Consider the following 23,156-nt stretch of genomic DNA (forward strand, 5'->3'; position numbering starts at 1 on the left):
GCACTACATGGCACCAAAGGGACAAGTGTTTTTTGTTACAGGACAAGCAGATTTATGAAGCAACCTGCCCCATGGACAAGTAGATATTTTATTAAATTCCACACCCCTGTTTAATATTACCGGGTTACACCAAAACTAACACTGCATGTTTTTTAATTAGGCTTTCCCAAATGAGCTGAATACCCACGTGTTTAAATGGATTGAAGCAATAACAGCACGCAAAATTATCTGGTGCAGTACTTAAGGGTAGCTGTTGCTCTCCCTATGAAGACAATTAGCACATTCTCCTACCATTTACAGACAGACATTTGGCACTCTTACGTGAAGGTGTACTATGGCATCAAAAGCTATGGTGATATATTCTGAAGGCAGCTGACTGTCTGGAGTATCAAAGTGTCACCATCCCAAAGAAAGAGGTGGTCAGGAGTAAATATTAACTTTGTGACCAGCTATGACTTGTTTGCTAATGTCAGATGTTGTTTTTACTGAAGCTCTTTACAGTCTACTGCTTTCTGGCTAATGTTGTTCGGGTGTTGACATCCTGTTATTTAGGTAAAGGCTGGTGTCAGAGTAAACCTATAGGATTTAAGAACAATCCTCATCGTTCACTTCCTTAACAGAATCGTGGCTTATCTGTTATCTAGTAAAATCAATACTACAAACTAAATTTTATAATTCCAGTTAATTGCATCAAGCGCACATTGATTCCTCCTGCACGTTTGAAATGCTATTGATCTGGAAGAGGAAAACGGTCCAACTAAATCAACTTATTTTAAAAGATATTATGAATTTACATGACGTCATTAAAATCCCCTGGCTATCCTATGTTAGACAGACTTTTATTTCTCTGCGTTTGGTGGTCTTTGTGACACCCCAACTCTTAACGAATCCTTCTCTAAATCGATACTGAAAGACCTTTTTAGGGCTAAAAGTACACAAGATAGATGAGAAAGAGATAAAGGGACAATAATGGCATATCATGCCTTACCCCCTGTGTTGTATGGCCCTTTTTCCTACCTTGCCTTTGTAGAGAACTTCCAGCACCGTTAGATCTTGAAAAGATTTCGCTTAAATTACGCCCCTTTAATGTTGGGCTATCCGCCATACACATATTCATTTAACCATCTTTCTGTGTGTCCTTGTGATGGTAAGTCAAAACAATCAACTTCACATATTTTATTTTATTGTTCTCTATATGTGGCAGTGAAGAAGGTGTTTATCGTGTCATTATTGAGAAAATTCAGACTGTGAAACTCTTCTGCAACATTGTTAGTCCTTCAACAATTAGAAACACCATATGTATGTTTTGTGACTACAACATTTTTACAGGAAGCCATAAAAAACAGAGGCAGGGCTACTCTAATAATGGCCTAACCCAGGAAATGTGCACACAGTTAGCAACAAACTAATGGTAAATGTATAGCCCAGTTAAATATGAACTTTGAGCTATACCATCTGATGGTCGGAATTTGCTTGCTTATATGGAGCATTCTCATAATGATATGTGATCACTGACAGCTGAAGTTAAAAAGGAGAACCCAGGTTACCTATTTCAACCTTAAACTATAATTTTTTCTATTAGGGCATTCTAGATTATCCAGGCTTTTGTATTCTGCTACAGCAATAATTTTAAAGAATTGTAGTATATATTCTGATTTTAAATAATTGTGGCAAAATGCATTTTTATGTAATTCCCTTGTATAATATAGTACAGGTCGTATCGTATTATTATTATTATATGTAACTAAATTATTTTATAAACTTTATGCGGATTGATAGTACTGTAGCTAAAAGTATGTTTAAGAAGTTACATTTCATTTTCTTTTATTCATCTTTATTGCAAAATAATAACGTTTGCAATTGATTGCACGTTTGAAATAATAAAAAGAACATTTCTTCGGTCAGTACTTTCAATTAAGGTAAAGTAATGAGATTTGCACCCTTCATTTTAACAAAAAAATAATCAGAATTTTAGAAATCACTGTCCCACCTGCTTTCCTGCATCTAAGGATAGAGCGGACCTCTTGGGATGTCCTTTTGTGGGTCAACTTCTCATCCAGAACAGGGTGTCGGTAAGCTTTTGGAAATCTTTCTTTCACAACAGTCGCTTGCCCCAGGAAGGTGCCCTTGTAGATACGAGCTTCAGCTCCTTGCTTAACAAGGTTTAAAGTTTTTAGAAAACTGCACGTCCTCTGTCGAGCACACTTTTCTACGTCTCCCTCCATCAGTGATGTGAAGGTAGCCTAAAACAAATAAGACGGTTTTCAGATTAAACTCTAACCAAAATAATGAGTTGGTGACAAGAGCAAATATAAGCATTTTATCTTATAACATCACAGTTTTCCAGCATCCTTCCAACGCGACCACGTCTTTTTGTCATGCAAGCCATACCAACAAGTTTTTTTAACAGACTCATTTAAACATTTCAAGAGTTTAACATCAGTTCAGCAATCATATGACCAAGCCATAGCTATGCTATGAAAATTAACAATGTTCATGTAAATGTGACCTGAAATTTTGGATTTTAGAAGGGCCTGACATTTTCTACATCCCTTTACTTTCTATTGTTTTGCAATGTGTCTATTAGCATGAAAGTAGCTTTGAGGGCAAAATACTCACCATCTATATTTTCTTTTGATAGTGTGGGTCTCTGCATCGAAGTTAAAACGTAATGTAATGCGTGTCAGGCCCAACGCAGTTCATCAGATTACAGGCTATGGTTTGTTGGTGCTGAGCACCAAAATCCATTTTAGAACACTGGGACTTATGCACAGGAAATTTTCAGAGATTAGGATAACAAAAAAATATCTGTGTTTGAGACTGTGCTCTTTGTTGATCTCACTACACAGGCTCAAACATACGTTTGTGTGCCTAATTAGAAGAGGCGGTAGTGGTGTGTCTGCTTTGGGTGCATGGTACCTTGGAATGCTTCAGAAAAATGGCTGACTCTGCTGGGCCCAGCCCTACCAGTAAGCAGGAGAACCACAGAAACGTTGTCCCACTCAAGTCAGACAGTGTGAAAGGTAATGCTGCCTAACTGGGCCCAGTAGTTACAGACAGTCTCCTGGATCCGGATCTTTGGCTTGAGTTACTCTTTAAAGGATCAGGGAAGAACTTTAGAGATGTTACACAGTCACACTGTACAACAGGCTTCCACTCAGTTAAGTCTGTTAATTGCAGTTGTTTTAACGGCAGAAACACGTCTGAAGCCAGGAAGCCAATCTATCAAATAGACCGAGCTGGAAAGAACCAGCTTGAGTAATAAAGTAATTTAGTGCAGAAATCTAGAAGAAAGGTGACTGATTAGAGGGATCAGCCAATGTCTCTGGAGCAGCGAGAACGTCCTCTGGAAACATCCATACTACTATCAGAGCTGCACAGGTCTGACAGATCACCCTACTGGTACTCCCCCTTAATGAGCCCTCCTTCCTCTACTAAACCCTGTTCTTGTGCCCAGACCAATTGAAATTTTGAGGCTTCGCAGTGCACTACATATAGGGTTCATGTTATGCTGCTCGTGGCCCAAGCAGTCCTTTCACCTTCCACCCGCTTTGCTTGTCTTCCTCATCACTCTCGAGCCCCCGCTTCAACCTAAAATATTAAGTATATGAAAAAGTGATGGTTAGAATGCTTGAATTAACCTCAGCCACTGGCTATTACTAGGGTTGCATACCACTCCATTGTTATTTTGCACACCATGCCACCGCAGATTGAACCTTGCCATGTGCAAATCAGTCATGACCCTGCTCCAATGGGAACAGTCCAGCCTGAAATGCAGGCAAGGTCAACATTGAACCGTTAAACAGAAGCAACATAGGGCCGGTTTCGCCCTCGTTATGGCTCATTTATACGATGGGTTTAGCAAGAGTTTTTTCCTTTAAGGGGTTATTTAGAAACTTGCATGTTGTGTATTCTGTGGTATCCTCTGGCCAGGACATTCTATTTTTGGCAGTTCGATCTTGGCTGGCAAGAGGGGATCACGTTCCAGAAGGCTGCTCTCAATAAAGACTTTCTCTATTCATCTCCGCTGTCAACATTACGTTCTTCACCACATTTTGATGACATTTTGCCAGTCAAGCAGCCTATGAGGTGATTGGCTGACCCAACCAACTCCCTACTTTGTCTGTGCCTCTGGACTAATGGTCAGAGCCGTTTAGGTGTCTATTATACATGTGCTTCATATGCGATTACACAAGGAGTATTTCTGTATGAAATTTATGCCGCACTGAAAATTGATTTAGGGCGACTGGATGCAAGAACTCTTACCTAGTTTCGACCATGGGCACTCGCAACCATTTTTCCAGGGGCGACAAAGTTTGGTCTGTGATGTGATGGAGAAGCACATTGATACCAGCAGGGTGGCGGTCAGGCGCTGGTGGGGGGTGGGAAACAGCAGTAAGCTGGGTGTAGGGAAAGCAAAGCATATACATCTATTGTATGAATTGCACAATGTGAAACCAAAAACTTGAGATTAGTCCTGACTTCTCCACTTAACTAAATTGTGTGATCCTGGGCAACTGTTTTATGTCACATTCCCTCCTTTTTCAGTATCACATATGAGGATCTTGAAATACAGGACTTCAGGGTGTGTACTGTACACAAAGTCTCCTGGGTTTGATTTAATAAACCATAATGTTGTTCATGTATAATATAAACCCAGCCAACCCAAAGAGGGCACATAACAACTGACTGGCCTATTAGTTAATGTTTAGCAATGTTGCCAGGATAGGGAGGAGAATGCACATTTCTAAATTCAAGTCTGAAAACTATCACTTTAAATACAAACACTTCTCAATGCACTGATATAATCTGATGTACTAAAGTCAGGGGTGTGGAATTAAATAAAATATCTACTTGTCCATGGGGCAGGTTGCTTCATAAATCAACTTGTCCTGTAACAAAATCCTCTTGCCCCTTTGGTGCCATGTCGTGCGGCAACAAATTATGGCAGCAATCTCATTACATAAGAGCTCTGATATAGCCTCTCTGATTATGCCAGGGCTCATACCATACTAGTGTTTGAATACTTGCAATCCTCTTATTTTGCCACGTTTCCGCAGATCTACATACTGGGCTGAAGGTAGCGGTACGCAATAGTTCCAGGGTTAGAATGCCCTTCTGAGTCTGTGCAAACCTACTAACTTGCATGTTTTAAGGGTTTTCAACAACTCCTCTCTAATCTTTTCCCATACTGAGAAATGTTGGAAATGTACTCCTGACAGATGTAAACCTTCTTCCAGAGGTGGGAAAAAAGTCGTTGGAGGGAACGTAAACTTGCAAATTATTTTCGCATGAGCAAATCTACACATACAATTTGATCATGCTAAAATGCAGTTCATAAATATTTTCTAGGAGTACTATTTCTCGTCCTACGTCTGTAATTTCTTGGGAATTCACAAAACCGTATAGCTGCACTTAATGCAAGGACATATGCCATGGGTGCACTTCTGAGACTTTCTTTAATAATTGGACCCCTAATTTGGTCTGGCGTTGCCCATGACCATTTGCGTTTATTAAAATTCTGTCTCGCTCTCTCTGTGTATCTGCTGGCTTCACTGTGAGTAACAGCATTCTCCTTTTTCACAAGGAGCATATCGGCACACAAAGTAGTTTGGTTCAGTACCAGTAACTACTGTGGCAGTGTGTGCTTTTTGAGAGCAAAAACATGTTTTGCTTTTGCCAATGTTTCTTATAATGGTGAGGGCCGGACAGCTCCCACACAAATAAGGTTTTACAAAAACCATGGCAAACCAAGTCACACATAGACATAACTAAAAAGCTGACCACCAATTTCAGACCTACTGGCTTTGCCAATGCGTGTTTATTTTGTTTCCCATAATCTTACGGAAACTGGTTACCCTGATTTTCAATTATGAATATTTTTAGGAAATACTAGCCTGCATCAACACATGTTACTAAATGATGCTGCAAAGAAAGGGTGCCTGAAATTTTACAGTAGTTTAGTGGAAAAAAAATTGCTGCTTTCATTTTTTCATGAACATTTTATTTTGAAAGCAAAGAATAATCAATCTTGCTTTCAAGCTTCTGCAAATATTTTCATCAAATAAGAGAGTATTCCGGGAGCATTATACATAGCCTCATATTGCTAAACTTTGAAAACGTGTGAACACATTTTTTACTGGAACCACTGTCAGTAGTGCAGTCAGACCTTAAAACATTTACTTAGAGCGCTCACACTAATAAAAAAGGCTTTCAATTAATTAGCCATAAATACAAATATGAACAGCATCAATATATGTAAAAAAAAAAGATTTTCTTAACTGCAGACAGTTGATCCAAAATGTGGTACTGCAAACTGGCAGCCAAAGGGTTTGTGCTGCAGGGGGTTGGGCCTATTAGTCCCAAGGAGAAAATGCACATGAAAATGTGCTGCCCTTAACCCCAAACAATATGTCCTGGGCGTCGGGCTATAGGAATCCCACATCTGTGTAAGGTGAAACTGTTCTGCATGTTAATGGTATACTGTTTTTGAATTTTGAACAGGCTTTTATCATATTTTACATATTTGGTGCAAGCTGTCTTTAAAAATAGTTGTTTCTAAATTTAAGTTTTGCAGGACAACCTAGTTACTTCCTTTCTTTAACTTAAATCAACATTTAAATAAATGCTTGCCTGTTTATTCAACATCTTTTTAATGTTAGTGTTGAGTTGAATAAACAGTATACCAATGCTGCTGACCATGGGGCTCGCACGTAAAGTTCAGGAGGAGCGCATGCTTTGAGTATCACTGGTTTAACAGTCACAAGAAGCTACGAGCGCGAGGCAGCCTCGAGCTATGAACTGTTCTCCAGTTGCAATATCCGCCACAAAGCGATCGCAAGGTCTGCGCCTCTACAGAACAAGGTTAGCACGCCTCTGTCCACGAAATCGGCCACAAATTCATTTTAAGGCTAGCATGCACAAAGCAAACCAGTTGTTTTCTGTGTGGGATTACTTGCGGAGTCCTCCACAGCACACCATCGCCTACCATGTGATATTAGAGGAAAGTGCCTTACTTCTTGTGGGTTTTCCTTTCTGCTTTTATGGAACAAGAGGGGATGCGTTATGATTGGTCTAGCAATGTTTTTTGCCTTTTACGGGACATTTAGAACCATGTGTTATTGTGTGTTCAATGCTGTCCTCTGGAGTGGAGATTCTATTCTTGACAGTGGATCTTGGCTGGCAAGAGTGGATCACGCACCCGGAGGCTGCTTTTAATAAAGACTATCTTTATTCATCTCCACTGTTAACATTGAGTTCTTCACCACACTCATCAGCTACGTATAGCTTGGTTCCAATGTTATAGTGTGCACAAGACCCACGTCTGGGCTTACCGGTCCCACATAGGGTGACACACTAAAGTATTAAAAAAAAGTGATGGATGGAATGCTTGAATTAATCTCAGACACTGGTAACAACTTGGTCCGCATTCCAGCCCATCGTTATTTCACACACCATGCCACCTCAGTTTGGACCCAGCCATTTGCAAACCAGTCTTGACCCTGCTCCAATGGGAACAGTCCAGCTCGAACTACGAGGCTAGGTACTCCCTGATTTTTTCAATATTTAAATAAAACCACAGATTTTTTTGTATAAACAAGACTTTTTCAGTTCTCTACATTTTTTGGTATGATTATATATACTGCAGCTTCTTTTACATTCTAATTTTTCAAAACAATCCCACCTCCCCAAACATAAAAGTGGTATCACTGATGGGAAAGGATTAACCATATTGCTATAATAGGCAGGAATATGTTTGTAAAGAAAGGGGTACCCCTGACGGTAGTTCCTAAATCAGGGTGCATCAATTACTTGATATCAAAAACAATTTAGGAACATAAAAATTATTTTAGCGGACCAGAGAAGCATACACAAATTAGCATACCATAATAGGCAGGATGAACAGCTTTTACCTATACAATTTTGAAACGTCCAAAAAGGGGAATTTGTATAAAAATGATAGGCAGTTTACTGTACAAGTTCTTATTATTTTTCAGACATAACATTCTGCACATAAGATACTCTGTTGGTACATGTATTTAACTGTATTTCTATCACGCACACTGCAAAACTGAATTGTTCAGTACAATGGGGGTAATATTTAACCAAGATTAACCATTATGGTAAGGACTATATGTGCCAAATGTGCAAGGTGAGGTAGGCACCCAGTGGGGTAGGTTTTTTCCCCCATACTGGTGCCAATGGATTACGAGATGCAATTAAGGCTGTGGGTTTTCCCGTTAACCTACGCTCTCAGCCGTGAGAACACTTTCCACAAACTCTGGATAAATATTTGAAAGGAAAAAAAGCCCAGTGGACCAATGAAACTAGTTTGTAATAGATTCAGTTGGCATATGGGTTTTAGACTATATATGTTGAGAGGGAAAACATATAAATTCTACTGGTGAAACACAATTAGTAAGTGAAACTGAGAGAGCGCAAATTGAGAAAAATTGTAGAAGTGCACCATATTTACAAGCACGTTGCATTATTCTAGTAAAAGTATATATATAAGAGTGTAGAACATATAGAGTGCAAGTATAGAAGAGTGCCTAATTTGAATAATAAGACATATCTGTGTGAATAGCTAATATAGAAGTGTGTAGTGATGTTAGAATGATGTTAAAGTCTCATGTTATGTGGCAGTATGAATAAGAAATGTAATTCGGTAAACCATGAAATGTGTAGGCCACATGGCAATTCACAGAGAATGAATAGTGCTGCTACACTGTCACGAGAGATGGACTTTAATATTGTTATAATCTGATGTATTACTAAACATAGAACTGAAATATATGTTTTATAGAAGTGTTTTACTTATTTAGTGTGGTAGTTAGAATACTGTTTAAACAGAGAAATTAATGTCTGCAGGATGTATAGGCCGTTTCGTGTAATCCAGATAGGCCTGAAAAGACAAAGTCATTCCTTTTGATTTGTATGTGCTCGTTGAAAGGTCGTGCTAGGCACTAACTGTGATTCCTGGTACATGTTTTACGACCTAAAGATATGATGGAGGTCGGAATTTGGGGCCTATAGCAGAAGTGTCTATTTGCAGGTGCGAGGAGCTCTAATCAGTATGGTGATGAATAGGCTCTTGTTCAGAGGATCCATGCACAGGCCTGTAGGAGGTTTCAGGAATTTCCTGGGGGTACTGTCTTGCAGGAGAGAAGCCTGGGAAGCAAGGTCAACTTTAACGAAGGGTCCAGAGGAGTACCAGCATGGAATTTGCCGCCAGAACCGACACCACGTGAGGGGCGTCCCGAGGGGCGTTTCAATTGGAAATGTGATTTTGTATTAGGGACAGCACCCTGGGGTGGAGTTAGGACAGAGGGTCTGAGGAGCCTAAGAGAGCGGATGGGTAGGCAGATAGGTAGACTGCAAGAAATCAATTCGACTCAGAGACTAAGGGAAGTGTGTGATCTTCTTTGGAAGTCACCACTGCTGACACCTTTTTAGGTTAAGATCTGTTAAGTAGGGATGTTACTTAGTCTAGTGTAGGGACAGTCTAATCTGAACTTTTCCTTTCTGTAAATGACTCTCAAGTTGCAGATCATAGCTATTCTTGCAACTCTGTTAACATTTGAATTGGCTTTAGTAATATTCTTTGGAAGATTAAGAGCATTTAGAGAATATTTGTTTATATTAGTACCTGTGTATCTTTTGAATCTTATGCTGAGAATTTTGTATCTTCAGCTGTTTTTGGCTTTACAATAAACTTTTAAAACTTATTCTTCATAAGTGGTTCTTTAGAGTGGTTTAAGTTCCTATTTGATTGATCTAGTAGTGGGTTGCCTTTTACTCAATGACAGGTACCAACGATTCAGTCGACCTGAGCTGGGATCTGGTAAGATAACAATCAGACCAGAAATCCCGCGTTAACAGTTGGTAGCAGAGGATGGTTATCTTCTTGAGGAAGGTAACCTAGACTAGGTTAGTTTACCCCAAGGCCCCTAGAGATCGAGAGGTGGCCTGCCGAAGAAGGTGCTGACGGCGCGAAAGAAAAGCAGCAGTATCGAACGGGAGTGAGTATAACAAGGGTCATGCGTGGACAGATTGCGGTGTTTTGTGTTGTATTTGTATTGTAATGTCATGCGGAGTTGAATGCCTGTAGTGTGAATGTGAGAAGGTTGTGAGCGCGCGCAACCTGATAAAAATCTTAAGTTCGGGGTAGAGCTTAAGTGGTTCGGGTGTATCGAACACCCAGAGTAATTGTCGACCAGAGTAAGGAGGTCATGAGGTACCATTGACCGCCGCAGAACCGAGATAGGGGGAGTGTAAGAGTGAGTGTGTGATTAACGGACGCAGGTCGAAAGTTACTGTGTGTAATTAACCTATCAGAGAAGGCGATTGTCTGGACGTACACGGAAAGACTTTTCGTTGGTTAAGGTGACAATTACAGTTAGGCTGTGGACGTACAGCCAAGAAAAGTGATCGCTTGGTCGGAAGTAATCATTTTTCAGAGTATGAATGGGACGCATGCATGACCGCGAAGACGAGCTGAGAAAGGAGGGGAACTGCTGCGAAGGGGGACGAGTGACATCGGCAAGAGCCGCGCTGAGATAGGGCGGTTAGTGAGGAGCCGCGACGTGATAGGGCGGTTGGTGTGACGTCAGCAGAAGCCGCGCAGTGATAGGGCAGCTAGCGAGAACAGTGCTGAGATTGGTGGATTGTCGTCAGGAAGTAAACAAACCGGAGAAAATAGAAATTTGTAGATTTGAACATGAAGTGTTTTAAATGTTTGAGGAATATGTTTAAGAGAAAAAGGAGAGAGTCTTATTACGGGGAAGAGGCACCGCCAGAGGGTACACCGGCTCAATATATGGCAGCGAATGTTGGTTTGCACACTATATTGTGGATTGGGGATTGGAGCAAGCTTACGGAAGGGAATGAAGAACTGCCGTTCCCAAAGTATGGGACGTTTAAGTTAGAGGTGTTACATTGGTTGAAAGCAACCATGTCCTCATTGAAACCTCCGCCTAGACCGACACAGTTTGAGGCCCTTAACGCATGGATTAGGGCGGCGCACGACAGGAATCTGAATAGGCGCCAAGAAAGGCTGACACGATCGGTAAGAGCAGTGCGAGATTCCAAATGGGATGAGGACGCCAAGAGGTGGAGGGTACAGACAATTGAGGTAGATAAGTTGTACCCAGTGAGAGAAGTGGCAGGAGAGAAGAGGTTTATGGACGAGGATGAAGAGAGCGAGTCGGAGGACAATCTAATAAATAGATTGTTGATAGATAGACCACCTCCAGACAATAGGGAGACGGAAGGTGCGGGGCTCCCAAAGGAAGACAGGGTTGGCATAGAAGGGTATAGGCCACTCCCTATAGCGGATTGGGTACCTATCAAAGATGGAGAGTCACCTCAACCTGATACAGTACAGAGAGTGGTTGGAAGGATTGCAGTGCAGAAGATGCCAACATCTGAGAGAGTTGAGTCTTATGAATTACCAGATGCTCTACAAGTACCCGTTACCATAGGACCTATACGGTCGATTTACCACCCAGAGAAGGGGAGAGAGGAAGAACAGGTACAGCTAGATAGAGAAAGAGTTGAGATGGAAAGGAGGAAAAACACGACAAATGCCTGGAGGCAATTGCCAGGAACAGTAACGTGGAACACCCCATTAGATTCAGCAGTGGGTCCCGTAATAGAACAGGGGGGTCAAAGAGGACCGATGGACCTGAGGGGACCACGGCCGAAAACCTATACAGAGCTAAGAGCAGACTTGAGAGAATGGGATGGGTCCACAGAAACACCAAGCAACAGGTCCAGAGCAGAGGCCGAATGGGGAAGTCGAGGCAACGGGACAGTGTCTCACTGCGGGGCAAGTGAAAGCAGTCAGGAGCGTGAGGGTCAAAGTCAGGAGAATAGAGGAGTTATGCGTCATATAGACGGTAGGGATGGACAGGAACCAAATGGAAGAAGTACGGAATGTGGAGAGATGTCTCGTCTCTTTGAAAAAGGTGGAGACCAAATGGTACTGGAGTATAGGGAAAGGTTTAGGTGCACTCATCACGCACCCAATGAGAATATACAGCACTGGAGTCGTGGGAACAGTGAAGGGTCTTGCCATGCGTCGAGTGCTCAGAGACCTCAGACAAATGGGGATGAAATGGGGAATAATGGGATGTCTTGCCAACCACCTAGAGAAACCAGCCAGGACGGGGAATGTGGGACTATGAGAGGCAATGGGATGTTTCATCATCCACCCAGAGAGGACGGAATGGCATGGGATCTGGAGAGGTGGGAGCATGGGAAAACTCCCCATAACTCGCCTAAACCTAGACGTAGGACTAGGAGCTGGGATGAGAGAGATGTGAATGGACCCCCTAGAGCTGGTGTACTGAAAGCTGCAGTAAAAGCCAAAAGACTTGATGTCACCAGCTTAAAATCTGATTTGGGTGAGATCATAGATGGTACACTGCCTTTAGAAAGGATTGATTTATACGAGCAAGATGAACTGCTGTTCATAGCAAAGGATGTTACTCGAAAGGCAAGAGCAACTCATGAGAAACTGTCTGAACTGGCAGACAAGTATAGGGTAGATTTGTCCAGAACGAAGACATTGCAGAGTAACCATAGGTTACAATATACAGATCAGGACTTAGACGAAAAGAGGACAACTGGATTGAGAACACACATAAGGGAACTGATAGCAGGAATAAGAGCATGGAGAGATCTGGACAAATGGGAGGAGAGGTGGTCCAAAAGGGGTATTGTTAGACGAAGCACGAGTGTGATGACTCCGGAGGGAAGGCTAATGCGGATGGAGGCATTCCCTTTGCGAGAAGTATCGAATGGGAATTATGTACACGTGCCCTGGAGTAGAGGAGATTTGGCTGCATTTACCAACTCATTTCCGAAGTTAAGGGACAATCCAGTTGAGTGGTATAAGCAGGTAGAAAGGTTTGTGAAAATCTCAAAGGTATTGTGGATTGATTTGAACACCTTATTTGACATCGTTGTCCCAGGAGATTTGTGGATAGCATGCAAGGTTAGTGTTGAATGGCCAACTGCAGAACCAGAAAGGAATGCTCAGACTAATGGACCGTCAGAGACGGTAATGCAAAAGTATGAAAGGGTAATAACTTGGCTGAAAGATAAGGTGCCACCACAAGACATAGATTGGGTAAAAATAGACCGAACAAGACAGGAGCCAAAGGAGACAGTTCATGAGTTTTATGAAAGATTGTTGAAAACATTCAAACAATACAGTGGGCTTGATGTAATGGACCCCAAAGATATAGGACAGTTTGTATCAAAGTTTGTTTTGGGATTGAGACCTGATATTTGTTTGATGATTCAGCAACATTTAATTTGCTGGCAGAACAGACCACTGGATGAGATTTTGCGGTATGCGAGATATTGCAGTGATGAGATAGATTCCAAGACAAAGAAACTAAAAGAAAAGCTGATGGTGGTACAGATGCAGTCAGCCGGAAAGGGCGGACAGCAAAAGCAGGGAATGGGGACAATGGGACGGAAGTCGAATGGTCAGAATAAGGATAATGAGGAAAACCAGAGACCTAGAATAGACTTTGCCACGTTAAAGAAAACGACAAAGTGCCACCAGTGTCACCATGTGGGACATTGGAGACGCGAGTGCCCTTATAACCCTGAAAACGGAGAACTAGAGTTAGAGGAGGAAGTTCAAGAGGTTCCAGTTCAAGGGGTGACAGTTCCAAGAGGCAAGGTGGCCAAAGGGGGGACTTCGGCTCCGCGAGCTCAGTTTCCACAGCCACCAAAGATTGCGACAGGGGGAAAGACCTATAAGCAAATGCCTCTTTTCATTGAGGAATAAAATTGCTACTACATTGATCCATTGACAGGACAACGTGTGAGCAGAGAAGAGGACTGTACCCTCGGGGCAGTTCTAGAAGTGGACCAAAGAGGACCGTTTGTTGAGGCTGAAGTGGCAGGGTGTCCCACCACGTTCTTGGTGGATACCGGAGCTACTCGATCAACTTTGAGATCAGCAATGGTTCCGGACCTACCAATGTCGGGGGAAACAATTCAGGTGGTAGGAGTCGCAAATAGAAGAATGACTAGCCCTTTGACAGAACCAGTGTCAGTGAAAATAGGGAATTACACAAATGAACATCAGTTTGTGGTATGTGATTCTAGTCCTGTGTGTCTGCTAGGGAGAGATTTATTGTGCAAACTGAACTGCACCATATACTGCACACCTCAGGGCGTGGAGGTGCAGACTGCGGACGATGATGCTACTTTTAAGATTGCCAATTCGAGAACGTGTATAGAATTGTATCCTACTCTGACTGTGGAAGACCTTCCTTGGGACTTAAGAGATGCTGTTTCATCTGAGGTATGGGATTTTACTGGGGAAGAGATAGGACTGATCAAGGGGGTAGAACCAGTGAAAATCATGGTAAAACCAAATGCTGAATATCCGAGAACGCCTCAGTATAAATTGTCCCAGGAGACGATTGCCGGAATAAAACCTGTGATTGATTCCATGATTCAACAGGGAATACTGAAAGAAATTGTGGGCAGTCCATGTAACTTCCCGATTATGGGTTTGCAGAAACCTAGTGGGAAGTTCAGGATAGTACAGGATCTTCGAAAGATTAACAGCATTGTTGTTTCATGTTGTCCAGTGGTACCGAATCCATCAGTGATACTGTTTCAGATACCATTCCAAGCTGAGTGGTTTACAGTGATAGACCTTTGTCAAGCCTTCTTTTCAATTCCCTTAGATGAAGAAAGCCAGTATCTTTTCGCGTTCAAAATGGAGAGTCGCGTCTTAACATGGTGTCGAATCCCACAGGGGTTCACAGATAGCCCTTCAATTTTCAACCAGCTGTTGAAGAAGAACCTTGAAAGTCTAGTACTGCCACAGAATTCGGTTCTGGTCCAGTACATAGACGACCTACTTGTTGCGTCAGGAACAGAGGAAGCTTGTAAGGAAGACACCATTGCTTTGCTGAATCATTTAGCTGAAAATGGACACAAGGTATCCCCGAACAAATTGCAGTACTGTCTGACAGAAGTGCAGTACTTGGGTCACCGGATAGAGAAGGGGAAGCGCAAGGTGTCGCCAGACAGAATAGAGGCAATCATGAAGATGAATGCCCCTACGACACAGAGAGAAGTTAGGATGTTCTTAGGAATTGTTGGTTATTGCCGACAGTGGATAGCTAACTTTTCACTGAAAGCAAAACCTTTACAAAAACTGACGCACAAGGAGGTGAGTGATCCGGTACCATGGGACAACGATTGTTTGATGGCGTTCTTGCAGCTGAGAGAGGACTTGTGTCGTGCTCCGGCTTTGGGAATGCCAGACTATGAGAAACCATTCTCATTGTACTGCTGTGAAAGAGAGGGATGTGCGTTATCAGTGTTGGTACAGGTACATGGGAATGCCCGAAGACCAGTTGCATACTTTTCGGCTACTTTAGATCCGGTAGCCGCAGCGTTGCCCGGATGTCTCAAATCCGTTGCTGCAACAGGTGTCAGCATTGAGAGGTGTGAGAACATTGTGATGGGACACCAATTAGTGGTGTATGTACCGCATTCTGTGGAACTGTTAATGACTAGGACCAAGACGCAGCACTTGACCAATAGTAGGCTCACGCGCTATGAGCAAGTTATTCTTGCTGCAGAGAACGTGACCCTTAAGAGGTGCTCTGTCTTGAATCCTGCTACACTGATGCCACTTCCAAATGACATAGAAGGCGAAGAATGTGAAGATCACGATTGCCTTGATGTGACTGAACTATGCACGAAGCCCAGACCAGATATTGTGGATGAGCCATTGATCGACCCTGATGAAATTTATTTTGTTGATGGCTCATGTTTAAGAGACGATACTGGTCGGTTGAGAGCAGCTTATGCTGTTTGCACCATTACTGGAGTTGTGGAAGCCGCTTGCCTGGAAGGAGTACACTCCGCTCAGGTAGCAGAAATCATTGCATTGACACGCGCCTGTATAGCAGGTAGCAAAAAGAGAGTCACCATTTATACCGATAGCCAATATGGTTTCGGTGTAGTTCATGATTTCGGGCAGTTGTGGTCTCAGAGGGGTTACATGACTTCCTCTGGTTCGCCAATCAGAAACGGGGAATTTGTACGACTGCTGTTAGAAGCATTACAGGGTCCAGCTGAAATCGCAGTAGTCAAGTGCGTAGCCCACACTAAAAATACAGATTTTGTGTCACAAGGAAATAGATATGCAGACGAAGTTGCCCGCTACTGTGCGGAGCAAGGGTACACTTTCACGGAGGTGGAAGTAGGTGGGGCTAAGGAAAAGACAGAATTAAACATGATGTTAGAGACCGTTGATACTTGGGAAGATTTGAAACAAATGCAAGACAATGCACCTGAGTCTGAGAAAAGGTCCTGGGAAACAGCAGGTTGTGTGAAAAGTGAAATGGACTTTTGGGTTTCAGCAGATGGAAGAGCAGTGTTACCGGAAGAATTAGTGAGCCCAATGGCACGACAGATACATGGTCCAACACACTTGGGAAGGGATGCCATGCTGAGGGTATTTAGGCAGACTTGGTATTGTCCTAAGTTTAGGATTGCAGCAGAAGCAGTCTGTGGGAGATGTGTTACATGTCAGCAACTGAACGTAGGGAAAAGAACACCAGTTACCATGAGTCACATTGGGAGGTCTGGGGGGCCTTTCAACAGAATGCAATTAGATTTCATTGAGATGCCAAGAGTCAACCGCCTCAGGTATGTTTTGGTGGTTGTATGCATATTTTCCAGATGGGTCGAAGCATACCCTACACGTAGGTGCGATACACTCACAGTAGCAAAGTTGTTACTTAGAGAGTTGATCCCGCGCTACGGGGTGCCAGGTTCTCTGGAATCTGATCGAGGAACACATTTTAACAATGAAATTGTGAAGATGCTCTGCTGTGCATTGAACATTGATCAGAAGTTACACTGTAGCTATCGACCAGAGGCTTCTGGTATCGTGGAGCAGATAAACGGGACATTGAAGTGCTGAATTGCCAAAGTGTGTTCATCCACTTCCTTAAGTTGGCCTGATGCTCTGCCTTTAGTGCTTATGAGCATGTGTAGTACACCCGACAGGAGGACAGGTCTCTCTCCTCACGAGGTGCTGATGGGGAGGGCGATGAGACTTCCAACTGTCCCAACAACTGCTTTGCTGAATATTACAGATGACCTGATCCTGGACTACTGCAAAGGACTGTCTGACGCCATTCATTCTGTGTCCTTCCAGGTGCAGGCTGCTGAGGTCCCATCTTCCAGAGATCTGTGCCACGACCTGTGCCCAGGAGATTGGGTCCTGGTGAAGAAGCATGTCCGGAAAAATTGCCTAGACGTGCGTTGGAGAGGACCTTTCCAGGTTATCTTAACAACGAATACTGCTGTGAAGTGTGGAGGATTGCCAAATTGGATCCACGCTTCCCACACCCGAAGAGTTCCAGCACCCCTGGAAGAAACAGCTCCTCTCGCAGATGAGAATCCAGCTGAAGACAGCGAACCATTAGAGGGGATCAGTCAAGCTGTGGGGGTGTCTGAAGAAGTTGGGAGCGTTACAGATCCGGAAGAAGGAGGACAGGACGGCAGTGAAACTGAAACCGCTACAGAAGGAAAAAGTTGCTGTGAATGCGACTCAGAAACAGATCAAGTCCAGAGTGATCAAGGACCGAGTGAAAGGGCGAGAGATAGGAGAATAAGATGTGGAGCAGCTACTTGGCCCGAAGGAAGAAGAAGGTCAAGCTTGAAGCCAGCTCGAGAGGAAACTCTTGCTCCTATATCTGAAGACTCGGATCTGGACGAAGGTGCACAGGGCCAAGAACAGGAAGGTCCAAGGAGATCAAGGAGAGTGCGAGTGCCTTGCAGAAGATACTCTACTCCTGAGTGGACCTACCTTGCTACAGATGTCCGAAGCACGCAGAACCGGGAGGGTGAGGGAAGTGACCCTGATCAGAATTGACCCCATCATCACGGTGGACATAAAGTTGCTGATACCAGGAGTGGAGGTCGAAGGGTTGCTGACACTCAACATCGTCTATCCTCCTCTCCTGAGCGGAATAAGAGACTTGGTTCTAAATAAAGTAGAGTTCCCACCTTGCAGTTCAAGGACTCCAATACTTGAGGAGCTCCTTCTTCGCTTGGAGTTATTAGAATGTGTGATGATAGTCGTTGGAACACGCATAATTTCGGATTGCTAAGAGACTTTGCTAAAAGACTTTGCTAAAGACTTTTGTGTAAAGCTGTGTAAAGAGAAACTTCGCTAAAGATTTGAAGAGACCTTTTGAAAAGAATTTTGAAGCTGTGTGTTGCAGTAAAGTTCAAAGACTGATTTGCGGAGGAAATTTGTCAGCTTCTAGGTGTGGTTCGTGAAGAGACATTGTGCAAAGAAAAAAGACATTGAAAAGAAGGTAAAGACTTTGTGCTGAAACGAAAACCAGAGCTACACTGTTTTGAGATCATGGAGACTGGCAACCCGAACCGCAGGACAAAGTGCATAGTAGGCACACTTTTAGTGGGAGTGATTTTTCTTATAGTTTTAGTAGTTACTATATCATATGTAGTGGGACATGAAAATGAAGCAAAAGCAAGACAAGAAGCAGAAAGAGTATCGACACAAAGGCCTACTACTGTTGGACAAAGGGGGAAAAACACAGAGAAAGAAAAGGTTTTGTTAGATGCTGAGATTAAGAGATTACATGCAGATGAGTCCAAGGGGAACTTCAAATCAAATGCTTATGCCAAATTGCTTTATGAATATATTGATGCCATGGAGGCGAAGAACTGCTATGTCTGCATGCAGTTGCCAGCCTCCGTAGATGAGGGCATCAGGTATCATCATCTTCCATTGACCTATGGAATATCATGTAGTTTGTTGTTGAGCATATTTTATGAACGTGAGGGGTTCGAGTATTACTTCTCGAACTTTGACTCGGTGTTGCCAGAGGTGCCAAATTATAAACACCTCAATAAATGGGATTATTACAAGAGTGAAGACAGGTTACAGAAATGTTTCCTTCCATGGAGAACATTAGATACTTCACATGCCCGAAGAAACAATTTGACTTGTAAAGTGTCCGAAATTGAGAAAAAGTTTATAGGGCAGGTGGATGATCGATACAGAAGACAAAAGATCCTAAAAGCTTCAGGACAGTGGAAAACAGATTGGACCCAGGAAGAAAGGGAACACCAAAGGAAGGGTAGCAATGGTCCAATAGCTTTAGACCGAGAGAAAAGGGGGAAATTGTGTATACACAGAAGTCAAACATATTATGAGAATGTGTTTGTGGGAGAAGTCAGTTGTGAACATGCTTTCCAATTGGAGTACTACTCAGGACTTCTTGAAGGAGATGCAGGTAATCCCAAATGTATATTTTGTATGTGGAAGAAATGCATATGTGAAACTACCAGATAATTGGTACGGATCATGCTATTTGGCAATTGTCTTCCCCAAAATATACCATGCTGAGGATTTAGAATCTAAAAAGGGAGGGAAACAAGCTAGAGACAGAAGAGATGTCAGTACTGAGGAGGTAGTTGGAGATGTATTTGGTGCTGCATTCCCTCTTTTGGGATTGGTACTGAATGACATCAAGATCAGAAGGTTGGCAACAGTTGTAGATAGGTTATCCGCCAGTACTGCTAGATCCCTAATGCTGGTGGAGGGAGAGATGCAATCGATAAGGGCAATGGTTCTTCAGAATCGACTTGCTCTAGATGTTCTGTTAGCCAAAGAGGGCGGAGTCTGTAAGGCTTTGAAGGTCCAGGAATGTTGCACTTACATTCCAGACAATTCAAAACCTCTAGAAAAGTACATACGAAACATTACTGAAATACACCATGAGATAGAAGATTTGACCAAGATAAATGTGTGGGAGAAAGTAGGTCAAGGAATGGGTAAAGTTGGAGGTTGGTTTGCCAACCTAGGAAAGAGTATCATTTGGTACAAATTGAAACCCATCATCATAATAGTGATTTGTGTGATCACTTTGTGGGGATTGGTGCGACTGTACAAATGGTATAGAGCAAACAGGTTGCAGAGATCTATGAGAGAACAAGAGAGAAGACTGACTGCGATGCAGGATACCCAGTACAGGAGTCTGAAGGCTCTAGAGACAATGAAACGAGGGGGTGTTGCAACGACTTCAGTCTGAAAGATTCACATCTTGGGATGGTGTTGTAATGGTGATGACTACTAAAAGTCATCAAAGGGGGGACTGAGAGAGCGCCAATTGAGAAAAATTGTAGAAGTGCACCATATTTACAAGCACGTTGCATTATTCTAGTAAAAGTATATATATAAGAGTGTAGAACATATAGAGTGCAAGTATAGAAGAGTGCCTAATTTGAATAATAAGACATATCTGTGTACATAGCTAATATAGAAGTGTGTAGTGATGTTAGAATGATGTTAAAGTCTCATGTTATGTGGCAGTATGAATAAGAAATGTAATTCGGTAAACCATGAAATGTGTAGGCCACATGGCAATTCACAGAGAATGAATAGTGCTGCTACACTGTCACGAGAGATGGACTTTAATATTGTTATAATCTGATGTATTACTAAACATAGAACTGAAATATATGTTTTATAGAAGTGTTTTACTTATTTAGTGTGGTAGTTAGAATACTGTTTAAACAGAGAAATTAATGTCTGCAGGATGTATAGGCCGTTTCGTGTAATCCAGATAGGCCTGAAAAGACAAAGTCATTCCTTTTGATTTGTATGTGCTCGTTGAAAGAAAGTCGTGCTAGGCACTAACTGTGATTCCTGGTACATGTTTTACGACCTAAAGATATGATGGAGGTCGGAATTTGGGGCCCATAGCAGAAGTGTCTATTTGCAGGTGCGAGGAGCTCTAATCAGTATGGTGATGAATAGGCTCTTGTTCAGAGGATCCATGCACAGGCCTGTAGGAGGTTTCAGGAATTTCCTGGGGGTACTGTCTTGCAGGAGAGAAGCCTGGGGAGCAAGGTCAACTTTAACGAAGGGTCCAAAGGAGTACCAGCATGGAATTTGCCGCCAGAACCGACACCACGTGAGGGGCGTCCCGAGGGGCGTTTCAATTGGAAATGTGATTTTGTATTAGGGACAGCACCATGGGGTGGAGTTAGGACAGAGGGTCTGAGGAGCCTAAGAGAGCGGATGGGTAGGCAAATAGGTAGACTGCAAGAAATCAATTTGACTCAGAGACTAAGGGAAGTGTGTGATCTTCTTTGGAAGTCACCACTGCTGACACCTTTTTAGGTTAAGATCTGTTAAGTAGGGATGTCACTTAGTCTAGTGTAGGGACAGTCTAATCTGAACTTTTCCTTTCTGTAAATGACTCTCAAGTTGCAGATCATAGCTATTCTTGCAACTCTGTTAACATTTGAATTGGCTTTAGTAATATTCTTTGGAAGATTAAGAGCATTTAGAGAATATTTGTTTATATTAGTACCTGTGTATCTTTTGAATCTTATGCTGAGAATTTTGTATCTTCAGCTGTTTTTGGCTTTACAATAAACTTTTAAAACTTATTCTTCGTAAGTGGTTCTTTAGAGTGGTTTAAGTTCCTATTTGATTGATCTAGTAGTGGGTTGCCTTTTACTCAATGACAGGTACCAACGATTCAGTCGACCTGAGCTGGGATCTGGTAAGATAACAATCAGACCAGAAATCCCGCGTTAACAAAACCAACAGACCATTGACTAGTTTCACGAGGCAGCTGGTGTTTTCTCTGCAGCAGTTCACCTTATGTTCAAAACCTCATAACGTTAAATGGTTCTGGAAGGAAATCTCTGTAATGTTTACAAACAGTAACTCTCACTAGTGCTGCGATGGTCTAGCAGAGTGCAGTAGGCTGGTAGAGCAAAGGCACAAAGAGGAGGTACATCAAGGTAGACACCATGCACACAGTATTTTCACAGGGTGGACGCTCTCTACCCTGCGAAGAAGTTGGGCAACACTAAAATATACTGGAGTTTGTCCCGGTGTAAGTGTCAGACACCAGGACACATTCAGCGGCATCTGCATGTTGTCTGCTTTAGTTCTGAGCAGCAACGGCATGCAGCAAGGGGGCTTTGTTATTTTAAATTCCAGGAGGCCCAAAACAAAGGCCGAAGTTAAGGGCCCATCGAGCCTCTTTAAGTTCAAGTATTCTGGCTGGGAAATATCTGGAACCTCACACATAGATGCAACGGAAGGAAAACAAAGGCACACAGCTTATCACTTCACAGGTAGTTGAGAGGCATGACTTTGATCAGTCCCTGTATATAAGTAATATGCATGCACTATAAGAACGTCAGGTGTGTTGGCCTGCCCCAGTATTCAAATACCACTATTTATTTTACAGCTCTAATTATCCCATTGCACGATGGTGTCAGAGCGCTTTACATCACACATAAACATTACACATTGACAATACATCATACAAGTGTGTAAATCAATGTACTGGGTGTGTTAAATAAGACACTAAGAATTATAATGTGCAGGAGTCACATATCCTTCATAGCTCACTGTGCTATATTAGAAGGATTGCAATTTATGAACTGCCAATAACAAAAAGATCTGTGTTAAAACCAGTAACCATTTACCTATCTACATAGAATAAACATCTGTTGTCTGATATGTTATGCTTTGCAAGAGACACATTAAACCTCTATACTTCTTTGATTAAAGAATGGGACTAAACAAAACAAAGATCACTCCAGCAAATGAGTTAACTTCCAGAGTTTTTCATTATTATTATTCCCTGAGATCTCCTGGGCACAAAAATACCTCTGCAGCAGGTGTGTTAACCCCAAAAGATATTTTAAAATACAGACTTTGCAACTATTTGAACAGAACAGATTTACTACCACATATCTCCGTGTTGCCAATTTCATTGTTGCAAAGTGTTTTTTTATGTATAGGTTGAGGCATAGATTTTGCGTCAGGGTTGCGTCACTTTTTGGGTACAAACTCGACGCAAAATCTCATAATGAGCTTAAATGTTCTTTTGATAAACCTGCTCAACATGTGTGAGGATCTGATGTCACTTCTTGTGATGCCATGGGTTGTGATGCCACATGCAGTGAAGTCACACACCATGATGTCACTTGCATTCTGCCTAACTTGATTGGTACCCCAATTCTTTTTTTTAAGGAATGTGCCCTGGAGTAAGTAAACAAAACGTGTTAATGGACCGGTGGAACCACAATTT

General features: G+C 42.5%; 1 protein-coding gene across 4 annotated transcripts in view; it reads right to left on the reverse strand.

Annotated features, from left to right (window-relative positions):
• Nucleotides 1–23,156, reverse strand: part of TP53RK (TP53 regulating kinase) — a 36,715-nt gene that overhangs the window by 12,879 nt on the left and 680 nt on the right. For 3 of the 4 annotated variants that reach the window (XM_078651953.1, XM_078651952.1, XM_078651951.1), the window contains exon 2: nucleotides 1,991–2,243. In XM_078651953.1, the coding sequence (XP_078508079.1) occupies nucleotides 1,991–2,225 (235 nt within the window). In that variant the 5' untranslated portion in view covers nucleotides 2,226–2,243. Of the gene's footprint in view, nucleotides 1–1,990; nucleotides 2,244–4,266; nucleotides 4,373–23,156 lie in introns of those variants that run through there. The other variant, XM_078651954.1, reaches the window with a different exon arrangement.

The sequence above is a fragment of the Lissotriton helveticus genome, chromosome 7 (genome assembly GCF_964261635.1).
Source record: "Lissotriton helveticus chromosome 7, aLisHel1.1, whole genome shotgun sequence".
NCBI lineage: Eukaryota > Metazoa > Chordata > Amphibia > Caudata > Salamandridae > Lissotriton > Lissotriton helveticus.